At 45.1% G+C, this 13740-nt stretch overlaps 1 protein-coding gene across 1 annotated transcript in view; it reads right to left on the reverse strand.

Annotated features, from left to right (window-relative positions):
- Positions 1–13740, reverse strand: part of col27a1a (collagen, type XXVII, alpha 1a) — a 366487-nt gene that overhangs the window by 73821 nt on the left and 278926 nt on the right. The window contains exons 34-41 of the mRNA XM_045688056.1: positions 13502–13555; positions 12951–13004; positions 12790–12843; positions 12306–12413; positions 10759–10812; positions 10454–10561; positions 9075–9128; positions 2879–2932 (exon numbers count right to left, since the gene is read on the reverse strand). Coding sequence (XP_045544012.1) covers positions 2879–2932; positions 9075–9128; positions 10454–10561; positions 10759–10812; positions 12306–12413; positions 12790–12843; positions 12951–13004; positions 13502–13555 — 540 coding nt within the window. The remainder of the gene's footprint in view (positions 1–2878; positions 2933–9074; positions 9129–10453; positions 10562–10758; positions 10813–12305; positions 12414–12789; positions 12844–12950; positions 13005–13501; positions 13556–13740) is intronic.

Below are 13740 nucleotides of genomic sequence, written 5' to 3' on the forward strand. Positions count from 1 at the left end.
ATCTGGGGCTCCACGCAAGATCTGACCCCGTGGGGTCAAAATGATCACAAGAATGGTGAGCAAAAATCCCAGAACCACACGGGGGGACCTAGTGAATGACCTGCAGAGAGCTGGGACCAAAGTAACAAAGCTTACCATCAGTAACACACTACGCCGCCAGGGACTCAAATCCTGCAGTGCCAGACGTGTCCCCCTGCTTAAGCCAGTACATGTCCAGGCCCGTCTGAAGTTTGCTAGAGAGCATTTGGATGATCCAGAAGAGGATTGGGAGAATGTCATATGGTCAGATGAAACCAAAATAGAACTTTTTGGTAAAAACTCAACTCGTCGTGTTTGGAGGACAAAGAATGCTGAGTTGCATCCAAAGAACACCATACCTACTGTGAAGCATGGGGGTGGAAACATCATGCTTTGGGGCTGTTTTTCTGCAAAGGGACCAGGACGACTGATCCGTGTAAAGGAAAGAATGAATGGGGCCATGTATCGTGAGATTTTTATTGAAAACCTCCTTCCATCAGCAAGGGCATTGAAGATGAAACGTGGCTGGGTCTTTCAGCATGACAATGATCCCAAACACACCTCCCGGGCAATGAAGGAGTGGCTTCGTAAGAAGCATTTCAAGGTCCTGGAGTGGCCTAGCCAGTCTCCAGATCTCAACCCCATAGAAAATCTTTGGAGGGAGTTGAAAGTCCATGTTGCCCAGCGGCAGCCCCAAAACATCACTGCTCTAGAGGAGATCTGCATGGAGGAATGGGCCAAAATACCAGCAACAGTGTGTGAAAACCTTGTGAAGACTTACAGAAAACGTTTGACCTGTGTCATTGCCAACAAAGGGTATATAACAAAGTATTGAGATAAACTTTTGTTATTGACCAAATACTTATTTTCCACCATAATTTGCAAATAAATTCATTGTGATTTTCTGGATTTTTTTTTCTCATTTTGTCTGTCATAGTTGAAGTGTACCTATGATGAAAATTACAGGCCTCTCTCATCTTTTTAAGTGGAAGAACTTGCACAATTGGTGGCTGACTAAATACTTTTTTGCCCCACTGTACATCTAAAGCAGACTTGGGGAATATAAAGGATAACTGCAGAGAGTTGTGTTGGAGGATGTTTGTTTCATGGTTCAAATGGGAAACATTGAGTTCAAATGTAGATCCAGACAGCTGGTTGATGTTACTACACACTACTACATAACAGACAGATAGAGACATGTTGATAGAAAGATAGGGTAGCATTATGTTCAAACAAGACCACAAGTGTCAATTTTTTCTTATGCCCGTCAGGCACAGCTGAATCTAACCCACTGTAATATATTAGATGCGCTTCAGTGGGTGCAGAAGAATCACATCAGTGAGGCAGCACGCTCGGTTTGCTAAATACTTTTTACAAATGTCTGATATACCGTCCCGTCAGAAAGTAGTCATACCCCTTGACTTATTCCACATTTTGTTGTGTTACAGCCTCAATTTAAAATAGATGACATAGATTACCCCATAATGACAAAGTGAAAACATGTTTTTAGAAATGTTTGCAAATGTATTGAAGATGAAATACAGAAATATCTTATTTACATAAGTATTCACACCCTTGAGTCAATATGTTAGAATCCCCTTTGGCAGCGATTACATTATTCTTTAAAAAATCAAGTTGGTTTGTTTATCATGGCTAGACAGCCATTTTCAAGTCTTGCCATAGATTTCCAAGCCGATTTAAGTCACAAATGTAACTAGGCCACTCATTCAATGTCATCTTGGTAAGCAACTACAGTGTAGATTTGGCTTTGTGTTTTAGGTTATACTCCTGCTGAAAGGTGAATTTGTCTCCCAGTGTCGGTTGGAAAGCAGACTGAACACGGTTTTCCTCTAAGATTTATCCTAAAAGCATTCCCATAAAATGATGCTTGAAAATATGAAGAGTGGTACTCAGTGATGTGTTGTGTTGGATTTGCACCAAACACAACACTTTTTGTATTCGGGACATGAAGGTAATTTCTTTGCCACATATTTTTGCAGTTTTACTTTAGTGTTGTAGAACCATCCTCAGTTTTCTCCCATCACAGCCAATAAACACTGTAACAGTTTTAAAGTCACCATTGGCCTCCTGGTGAAATCCCTGAGCGGTTTCCTTCCTCTACAGCAACTGAATTAGGAAGGACCTGTATCTTTGTAGTGACTGGGTGTATTGATACACCATCCAAAAGAGAAAATAATAACTTCCCAATGCTCAAAGGGATATTGTATGCTTTAAAATAAAATAATCTACCTGTAGGTGCCCTTCATTGTGAGGCATTGGAAACCTCCCTGGACTTTGTGGTTGAATCTGTGTTTGAAATTCACTGCTCAACTGAGGGAACTTACAGATAATTGTATAATGTTAAGTACAGAGGTAAGGTAGTCATTAAAAAATCATGTTAGATACTATTATTGCACACAGAGTGAGTCCATGCAACTTATTATGTGACTTATTAAGCAACTTACTCTTGAACTTATTAGGCTTGCCATAACAAAGGGGTTTCAATACAAAACACTTCAGCTTTTCATTTTTAATTCATTAGTAAACATTTCCAAAAACATAATTCCACTTTGATATTGTGGGGTATTGTGTGTCAGCCAGTGACGCAATGTGTAGGCCAGTAATCCATTTTAAATGTAAACAAAAAGTGGAAAATGTTAAGGGGTGTGAATACTGTCTGATGGCACTGTATGCCTGTAATATGCTTCTGCTGTAGCACCCCCAAAATTAAGTTGACAAAGCAACATTAGCCTTACGTGATGCTTGCAGTGTAGTTTCTGAGTTAGACATACAGTAGTTAGGCATTGTAAACATAGATGCTAGTTTCTGAGTTAGATATAATGTGTTGGGAATGGTGTACCTTTTCACCATTTGATCCTTGATGCCCAATAGGGCCTTGGGGTCCCTGATGACCCTATATAGACAGACAGGGACAGATGACAGGGGTTAATTCTGTGATATACAGATTTAATCCGTGATATACTTTTAAAGACAATTTCACTGATGTTTGCGGAGATCACTTTTTCACTGACATAACCTTTAATGAAACATTTCCCTGATGGCAAAGCTACATCCACTTTGAAGCAAAACATGTTTTATTGTTTCTTAAGTTGTTTCTTAACTTGTTTACTTGTCACACATCATAAGTTTGTTTACTAAAATTGCCAGTTTTCTAGTTCAGGGGTCTCCGACTCCAGTCTGGAGAGCTACTGGGTGTGTAGGCTTTTATTCTGGCATCACACCTGATTCAGCTATTCATTGTTCATATGGATAATCATGATGCATTCAATTAGGTACCTTAGTGATGGTCTGGATTAAAAACGAGAGTTGGAGTACTGTGCTCTAACTGTTATTAAGCCAGTTGAAACCAGTTATAGTCCTTAGGTATTACGATTATTTTACCGACAGAACTCAGGCCATCCTGATTGATGAGGTTAAGTCAGAATTTCTTGAAGTAGTTCCACAGGTGTCGATCCTAGGACCTGTTCTTTTCACTATTTATATAAATGCTGTTGGTTAATCTGTTGAAAATTGTACATTTCATCTATATGCAGATGATACTATTATGTACACAATTCCCCTGACTGCTGAACTGGCTGTGACAAGACTACTGTCTGATTTTGCAGTTGTGCGGGAAGCCTTTACTGGTTTAAAATTCATACTTAATACGGGCAAAACTAAATACAGTACATGTTGTTTTCAAGTTCTTGTAAAATTGTCTCAGATGGATTACATCTTCACTCATCGGATGGTTCTATACTGAACAAAAATATAAACGTAACATGTAAAGGACCCATGTTTCATGGGCTGAAATAAAAGATCCCAGAAATGTTATGTGCACAAATGTGTTTACATCCCTCCTTTGCCAAGATAATTAAGCCACCTGACAGGTGTGGCATATCAAGAAGCTGAACAGCATGATCAGTACACATGTACACCTTGTGCTAGGGACAATAAAAGGCCATTCTAAAATGTGCAGTTTTGTCACACAACACAATGCCACAGATGTCAAGAATTTTGAGGGAGCGTGTAATTGCCAGATAATTGAATGTTAAGACGCCTCTAACGTAGTTTTAGAGAATTTGGCAGTACGTCTAACCGGCCTCACAACCCCAGACCAAGTGTATGGCGTCTTGTGGGCGAGCGGTTTGCTGATGTCAACGTTGTGAACAGAGTGTCCCAAGGTGGCGGTGGGGTTATGGTATGGGCAGACATAAGCTATGGACAATGAACACAATTGCATTTTATTGATAGCAATTTGAATGCACAGAGATACCATTGTTGTGCCATTTATCCGCCGCCATCACCACGTTTCAGCATGATAATACACTGCCCAATGTTTCAAGGAACTATACACAATTCCTGGAAGCTGAAAATGTCCCAGATCTTCCATGGCCTGCATACTCACCAGATATGTCACCCATTGAGCATCTATGGGATGCTCTGGATCGACGTGTACGACAGCGTGTTCTAGTTCCCGCCAATGTCCAGCAACTTCGCGCAGCCATTGAAGAAGAGTGGGACAACATTCCACACACCACAATCAACAGCCTGATCAACTCTATGCGAAGGAGATGTGTCACGCTGCATAAGGCAAAAAGTTGTCAGACCAGATACTGATTGGTTTTCTGATCCACGCCCCTACCTTACAGATGCATATCTGTATTCACAGTCATATGAAATCAATAGATTAGGGCCTAATGAATTTATTGAAATTGACTGTTTTCCTTATATGAACTGTAACTCAGTAAAATCTTTGGAATTGTTGCATGATGTGTTGATATTTTTGTTCAGTATAGTTAGCCAATTCCCGATCTGGACAAACAATCCACCTACCACTATTGCTACTTTGAATGGTGGATAGAGGGCAGGATAGACAGACTGGTAGACTATATTGACCTGTAGTATAGTTAGCACGTGGAAAAGCATAGTGCATAACGGCAATATCAAAACACTTTGATATAGGGGAGGCTCATGCAAGCAGATATGGACATTTGTATAGGATAGAATTCTATAGTAAAACCTGCAAAAAGGTGAATGTAAACCAGGGAAAAAACACACAACCCTCCCCAAAGCAAAGAGAAATTGTAGACCACCCTGTCACGCCCTGACCAGGTGAACTCTTCTATTTTGGTCAGGGTGTGGCATTTCTATAGTTTATTTTCTATGTTTTTGGTATAGCCTTGCTTTGGGGCGTATTTCTATGTTGGGTTCTGTCGATTCCCAATCAGAGACAGCTGTCACTAGTTGCCTCTGATTGGGGAATCATATTTAAGTTCCTTTTCCCCCCACGATGTTTGTGGGTTGTTGTCTCTTTTTGTTGGAGCAGTAGCGATACGTTTATTCTCTGTTTTGACCGTGTTATTTCAGTCTGTAATAAATAACATGAGTTCGCTCCCAGCTGCGCCTTGGTCCACTTCTTCCTTCCTGCACGACGATCGTTACAGAACAACCCACCAAACCAGGACCAAGCAGCGGGAGGAAAAGGAGCGCGAGAGATGGGCTCGCGAGGGAAAGGAGTTCTGGACCTGGGAGGAGATCATGTCGGGGAAAGGACCCTGGCGGAAGGATTCCCAGGTCGAGGAGGTGATGCCAGCCGGTGCAAGGAGTCGCAGGCGGCGGTCGAGGAGGCCCGGAAGACACCCCCAAGAATTTTTTTTTGGGGGGGCTAATGGGGTGGTCCGGAAGGGCAGAGGAAGAGCCCAGACCACTGCTCTCGTGGGGGATAACGGCGAAGGAGGAGGCAGAGATGTGGCAGGTCCTGGAGGACCTGCGTAGGGACAGCGTGGAGGAAGAGCCTTGGGTGGCAGAGGTGCGCACGGTATCGCCAGTGCGCCTGCACAGCCCAGTGCGCTCTGTGCCAGTGCCCCACATTTGCCGGGCTAGGGGGAGTGTTCAGCGAGGACGTGTTGTGCCGGCTCAGCGCTCCTGGCCTCCGGTGCCCCTTCTCGGTCCGATGTATCCTGCGCCGAGGACGCGCACTGTGTCTCCGGTACGGCTACACAGCCCAGTGCGTTCTGTGCCAGCGCTCCACACTTGCCAGGCTAAGGTGGGTGTTGAGCCAGAACGGGTGATGTCAGCTGTGCACTCCAGACCTCCAGTGCGCCTCCTCGGTCCAGGATATCCGGCGCCGCTTATGCGCACTGTGTCGCCGGTGTGCGGCCCCAGTCCAGTCCGGCCCGTCCCTGCTCCCCGCACCAAGCCAGTGGTGTGTGCCCCCAGTCCAGTCCGGCCCGTCCCTGCTCCCCGCACCAGGTTAGTGGTGCGTGTCCCCAGTCCTGTCCGGCCCGTCCCTGCTCCCCGCACCAGGTTAGTGGTGCGTGTCCACAGTCCTGTCCGGCCCATCCCTGCTCCCCGCACCAAGCCAGTGGTGCGTGTCCCCAGTCCTGTCTGGCCCATCCCTGCTCCCCGCACCAGGTTAGTGGTGCGCGTCCCCAGTCCAGTCCGGCCCGTCCCTGCTCCCCGCACCAAGCCAGTGGTGCGTGTCCCCAGTCCAGTCCGGCCCGTCCCTGCTCCCCGCACCAAGCCAGTGGTGTGTGCCCCCAGTCCAGTCCGGCCCGTCCCTGCTCCCCGCACCAGGTTAGTGGTGCGTGTCCCCAGTCCTGTCCGGCCCGTCCCTGCTCCCCGCACCAGGTTAGTGGTGCGCGTCCCCAGTCCAGTCCGGCCCGTCCCTGCTCCCCGCACCAGGTTGGTGGTGCGTGTCCCCAGGCCAGTCCGGCCCGTCCCTGCTCCCCGCACCAGGTTGGTGGTGCGTGTCCCCGGTCCTGTCCGGCCCGTCCCTGTTCCCCGCACCAGGCCCACGGCGCGTGTCCACAGTCCGGCACGGCCTGTGTCCGGTCCACCGGTGACCAGTCCTGTTCCGGTCGGCGGCTCCGCTCCGGAGCCTGAGCATGCCGCTCCACCGTGGTCCAGTCCGGGCCAGAGGGGTAGGGCTAGGGTGGAGGCAGGGGGAGAAACACGCCCGGGGCCAGAGCCTCCACCGAGGGTGAGGCGCCCACCCGGGTCCCCCCCCCTAATAGACTTTAGGTTGGTGCGCCGGGAGTACGCACCGTTGGAGGGGTGGTACTGTCACGCCCTGACCAGGTGAACTCTTCTATTTTGGTCAGGGTGTGGCATTTCTATAGTTTATTTTCTATGTTTTTGGTATAGCCTTGCTTTGGGGCGTATTTCTATGTTGGGTTCTGTCGATTCCCAATCAGAGACAGCTGTCACTAGTTGCCTCTGATTGGGGAATCATATTTAAGTTCCTTTTCCCCCCACGATGTTTGTGGGTTGTTGTCTCTTTTTGTTGGAGCAGTAGCGATACGTTTATTCTCTGTTTTGACCGTGTTATTTCAGTCTGAAAAAAATAACATGAGTTCGATCCCAGCTGCGCCTTGGTCCACTTCTTCCTTCCTGCACGACGATCGTTACACACCCTCCCCTAACTTTCAAACTGTCCCTAATTAGTGTGATCAAAAGCATTAGGAGTGAAGCGCGTTGGTTTAACTCAGTACATTACTGTAACCCAGTTTTAACAAACTAGTACGGTGTGATTAAAGCATTACAGGAGATATTTGGAACAGGTCAAAAGCTGTATTTTGTTTTATATTAAAAAAATTCTGTGTTTTATGAAATTCTACAGTACAGTCGTGGCAAAAAGTTTTGATAATGACACATATATTAATTTTCACAAAGTTTGCTGCTTCAGTGTCTTTAGATATTTTTGTCAGATGTTACTATGGAATACTGAAGTATAATTACAAGCATTTCATAAGTGTCAAAGGCTTTTTTTGACAATGGGGAGTTTCCTGGCCATGGACCCAAAATATCGATGTTTTATTCCCCGAGCCACTTAGTTATCACTTTTGCCTAATGGCAAGGTGCTCCATCATGCTGGAAAAGGCATTGTTCATCACCAAACTGTTCCTGGATGGTTGGGAGAAGTTGCTCTCAGAGGATGTGTTGGTACCATTCTTTATTCATGGCTGTGTTCTTAGGCAAAATTGTGAGTGAGCCAACTCCCTTGGCTGAGAAGCAACTTCACACATGAATGGTCTGAGGATGCTTTACTGTTGGCATGACACAGGACTGATGGTAGTGCTCACCTTGTCTTCTCCGGACAAGCTTTTTTCTGGACGCCCCAAACAATCGGAAAGGGGATTCATCAGAGAAAATGACTTTACCCCAGTCCTCAGCAGTCCAATCCCTGTACCTCTTGCAGAATATCAGTCTGTTCCTGATGTTTTTCCTGGAGAGAAGTGGCTTCTTTGCTGCCCTTCTTGACACCAGGCCATCCTCCAAAAGTCTTCGCCTCACTGTGCGTGCAGATGCACTCACACCTGCCTGCTGCCTTTCCTGAGCAGGCTCTGTACTGGTGGTGCCCCAATCCCGTAGCTGAATCAACTTTAGCAGACGGTCCTGGCGCTTGCTGGACTTTCTTGGGCGCCCTGAAGCCTTCTTCACAACAATTGCACCGCTCTCCTTGAAGTTCTTGATGAGCCGATAAATGGTTGATTTAGGTGCAAACTTACTGGCAGCAATATATATCCTTGTCTGTCAAGCCCTTTTTGTGCAAAGCAATGATGACGGCACGTGTTTCCTTGCAGGTAACCATGGATGACAGAGGAAGAACAATGATTCCAAGCACCACCCTCCTTTTGAAGCTTCCAGTCTGTTATTCGAACTCAATCAGCATGACAGAGTGATCTCCAGCCTTGTCCTTGTCAACACTCACACCTGTGTTAACGAGAGAATCACTGACATGATGTCAGCTGGTCCTTTTGTGGCAGGGTTGAAATGCAGAGGAAATGTTTTTTGGGGATTCAGTTCATTTGCATGGCAAAGAGGGACTTTGCAATTAATTGCAATTCATCTGTTCACTCTTCATAACCTTCTGGAGTATATGCAAATTGCCATCATACAAACTGAGGCAGCGGACTTTGTGAAAATTCATATTTGTGTCATTCTCAAAACTTTTGGCCACGACTGTATATGCAGGGCTCCCTCGTAAAAGAGACACTGGTCTCAATGGTGAGTCCCTGATTAAATAAAGGTAAATAAATTTGTAGACTTACCTCGTAACCTGCTAGACCCATTTCTCCCTGTTTACCCATTATACCTGGGGGACCCTGTGAGAGGAAGGGAGGGAGGGTTTGGTCACGCTGGAGCTAAAACTGCAAATAACCACATTACCCATCTAAAGTGACAGCCTTCAGATGTCAATGAAGGTCAAACCTAAATACGGATTTTGCTCTGACTGCTTGACTTCTTACTGGGTTTTACCTTCTAGTTCTAACATCAGGACCCATATTCATAAAGCATCACAGAGCAGGAGTGCTGATCTAGACTCTTCCGAAAGGCAGTGCCGTGTATTCATGGACTCCAAGGGAATATAGGGAACACAAAGACACATAAAATAATGTATCTTTCATTTCTTTGTGTTTCATAATTTTCCTTCAATACTGGCCAATGATGATAACGGCGATTCTGATCCAACCATTAATTCATACATTGTGCCCCTGGTCTGAGAGGATGGAAGTTCAACATGTAGCTAGATGTAGAAGGCTAATGTTAACTAGTTAACGTTTCCCATGAATGGATGTTAGGCTAGCAAGCAAGCATTTTAGCCAAGTAGCCTAGGACAACAAAAACTAAAAGTATTTACTGTATGACAGAGTGATAAACCGTTTTGTCAACATGAAAGAGAGGAGGATGGCATTGGCGTTTCTCAACAAGTAGGGTGAGTCAACATGTTTTTCTACTTGCACGAACGTGCACATGCAAAATGGTGCTGGAATAGTGGAGGCAGCTCCTGTTTTTTTTATGCGAAGTGCAGTAACTCTGTGGTTCTAAATCAATAGTTGTTTAGTGGGCCGAAAATGTCGGGAAACATTAACTTGCTTAACCATGCTGTTGGTCATGTAACTATCTGTTACATGCAATATTTGTTGTGGACTTCACTGGACAGAGGTTTCTATCCGGTTTTGTGATAAAACAATGGTGTGGTTGAATTTATTTTGCCACAGTCTTCTTATTGTCTCGGCCTTTAGGCCTATATATCATGGTCGCAAGGCATATGAATTAACAGCAAACAATACAATTTACACATATAGTGTAGGTTGTAATATGGGTTTTTTGGAGGGGGGGCCCTTGGCTTGATTTTGCCCACGCATCCCTACTGCCGAAGAGATTCTTCATTTGTCCCCATAGCAGAACCCTTTTAGGTTCCATGTATAACCTTCTGTGGAAAAGGTCCACAGAATGGAACCCAAAAGGGTTCCTCAAAGGGTTCTCCTATGGGGACAGCTGAAGAACCCTTTTAGGTTCTAGATAGCACCTTTCTTTCTAAGGATGAAGGATCAGGTGCCCCCTGCCCACTCCTCCTCTGAGACGGTTTATGAATACAAGCCCAGAAAATGATCTCACTGTCTGCAATATTACAGGTCCACATTACCACAGGTCCAATGGTTCCTCTCGAGCCCTTCGGTCCCACAAACCCTTTTGGCCCTGTCTTTCCGATTGGTCCCGTCTCCCCAAGATGACCCATATGACCTTTGGCTCCCTACAACATACACATATAATTGGTATGATATTATATGAAACATTATACAGTAAAATTACTTGATATACAAGTACTGTAAACAAAGGTAAATTTATAAAGGTATAATGCAGGTATAATTGGTATCGCAGGGGTCTGGACCATGTTTTGATCTAGCAATGAAAAATAATAAGTGAAATAAATGTGGTTGATAAGAATACCTTTCTTCCTGGTTTGCCTCTTTCACCAATCTTGCCGGATTTACCTTCTTGTCCCTGGAGTGGAGATATGAGACAGACTGAGAAATAGATATTTTAGCTGAATAGCTACATATGACAAAATTTAACAGAGATAGACAATGGTGTTGTGAAATATTTCTAGGTGAGGGAGCGAAAAATAATGTAACTCGTGAATGATAATTATTCATGTATGTCACCTCTACTCCCGCTCCTCCCCTCCTGCGCTTGACGTCGCCGGTTTACTAACCACCGGTCCTGGGAACCATCATTACGCGCACCTGGCATTCATCAATACGCGCACCTCTCTCATTACCTCCCCTTTATCTGGCACTCCCTTAGGTTTTTTTCTCCATGATACTTGTTATATTAAACTTACCACCTGCACCTGCTTCTCGACTCCCAGCATTACAACGTTTTACAAGTAAAATGTCCAAACTGTATCTGCATGCCAATGATTTGATTGATCTCAATCAGTTTCATGGTAATATGCATTTAGATCTTCTTGAATTACTGTTTCATAAACGGATTAGAGCAAATGGGGTTAACAAACTATCAGCCTTGTATTTTGTTGCAATTAAAGCACATATCCTGCCCGCTCTTTTTTTAGTATTCAACTTTTACTATTTACTCCACTCGGGGCCTTCCGAGGGGGTTCGTGGAGTTTTATGAACATCAATGCAGACGCACGGTGAATTTGGATCTTAGATCTCGTTGGTGTGATAAGGTTCATGTGGCTAAACCCCCTCTCACATGCTGCTGAGCTACAGTGAACAGTGCTTGACCTGAAATAGGTTCCGGTACTAATTTTGGGTGCCCGTACTGTTTATATTTAGCTGCAGGAGCTCCACGATACTTTTGAGCTAGTAAGAGTCTAGTCAAGAACTGGAGATGTGTACAGTTAAGCAGTGGTCTCAGCTTGCGTGTCCCCTACTGTGAACAAAGTCCCTAAAGCCATTGTTAGCGGAGGCGCACGGGAGGGAGAAGCGTTGGCACAGGATGCGAATGTCTTTTTCCCTGAATCTCGGAATGAGAGGCTCTGACCAGCTCTCTGTAATCGGACTGCGGTGCAGTCTGGTCCACTGCGGACGTGCCTTTAAAGCTTGTGGTTGTGAACAAGCAGCTCCTCATGTTGTTTATAAGGCTAGCCAGGAACTGCTGGTAATTCTTTTTTCAACGTTCTCATTGGGCAAAGCGGTCAAGTCTCTGACGGCCTCCGCAGTGCACACACGCAGCTTCTTCATCATTCTCACCACCGCCAGAGAGAAGACAGGGAAGAAATCACCTACTTCTAGGCTGCTATACATAGGCTATTTATTTGGGTTCTCGTTCTATCGTTTTTCATGGAATTTTAGTGGTAATTAAATGTAATTTATTTATTACAACTACAACCCAGTCACAGTTGGTGTAGTGTGTCGGGTCAACATATTGTAGCCATAGAAAGCTTTTATTTACCAAGGTAAGCAATTGAGAACAATAATCAACCTGGTTGAATGTGTGTGTGGGGGTGTTTGGTTACGTTTGTCACTCACTGTGTTGCCTATGAGTCCAGGATTCCCAGGTGGGCCCTCCTTTCCCTTCATTCCGGTTTCACCCTTCTCTCCTTTGTCGCCCTCCTGCCCCATGTCACCCTTTTCACCCTAATAAAACAGAACAGCATGGGCTCAACTGGGGAGCTCAATACAACAAAAAAACGGAATGATCTGCAAAGAGAGCTGGTGAAACCAGCAGGCATAATGTGGCATGGAATGTCATAATGAAGTCATATTTCTGGGTGTAAACAGTTTTTCTGGTTGTAGAGTCATCAGATAAAGAGGTATTTCCGCTTCATAATATTTTGTTTTTTTATCTGTTCAGATATGTTTTTGCCTGGTTGTTTCAAAACACCATAAACAACCTGACCATTACCTTACAAAATACATCTAAATTGTGCACTACTTTTGACCAGGCCTCATAGCGAATCGGGTGCCTTTTGGATGCACACAATGACTCATTGAGATTTGTCTCAGGCCTTACCTTTGTTCCATCAGGACCAGCAGCACCGGCCTCTCCCTCAAGCCCTGGCTCCCCCTACACACAGAGCACAAGCAGTGAATGAGATTGACATTTGATGGCTAACAAAACACAAATTGATCAGGAGAAATTCATTTTAAGAAAAGAATGACAGAAACACTGACCCGTTGTCCCATTAGTCCCTGTTCTCCGATGTTACCAATGGCGCCGAGTGCTCCCTGATACACACACACACACACACACACACACACACACACACACACACACACACACACACACACACACACACACACACACACACACACACACACACACACACACACACACACACACACACACACACACACACACACACACACACACACACACACACAATTTTGAGGGCAGGGTTTCCTTAACGTTACAGATATATTTCTGCCTCTGTGTGTGTGTGTGTGTGTGTGTGTGTGTGTGTGTGTGTGTGTTTATGCGTGTGTGTGGGTACTTGTGTGTGTGAATGTGCTGTAACAATAACTGCCTACATACAGTAACTGTGCTGTTATTCACTAATTGGTCATTTACACAGACTCATCACAGAAACGTCATTGCATTCACTACAGTAAGTGTGTGTAAGTGAGAGACTGACTTATTATAATGGACAGACAACCATGTTACAGTGTTAGAGGAGGAAAGCGGGCGATTAGAGTAGGATGTGGTGAGTACTCTTGTGACTGACCTTCTCCCCTGGCTCGCCAGGCAGTCCTGGATCACCCACTTCGCCTGGAGGACCCTAAGAGAGACAAAAAGAGAAAAGGAGAAGTAACCGAAAGCTCGCTGGTTCAAATACCCAAGGCGACAAGCTGAAAAATCAGTTGACATACCTTGAGCAAAGCACTTACCCCTAATTGGCTCCAAGGACGCCGTACTACTATGTCTGACCCTGTAAAACAACACATTTCACTGCACCTATCTCTT

Source organism: Salmo salar, chromosome ssa01 (genome assembly GCF_905237065.1).
Source record: "Salmo salar chromosome ssa01, Ssal_v3.1, whole genome shotgun sequence".
Lineage (NCBI taxonomy): Eukaryota > Metazoa > Chordata > Actinopteri > Salmoniformes > Salmonidae > Salmo > Salmo salar.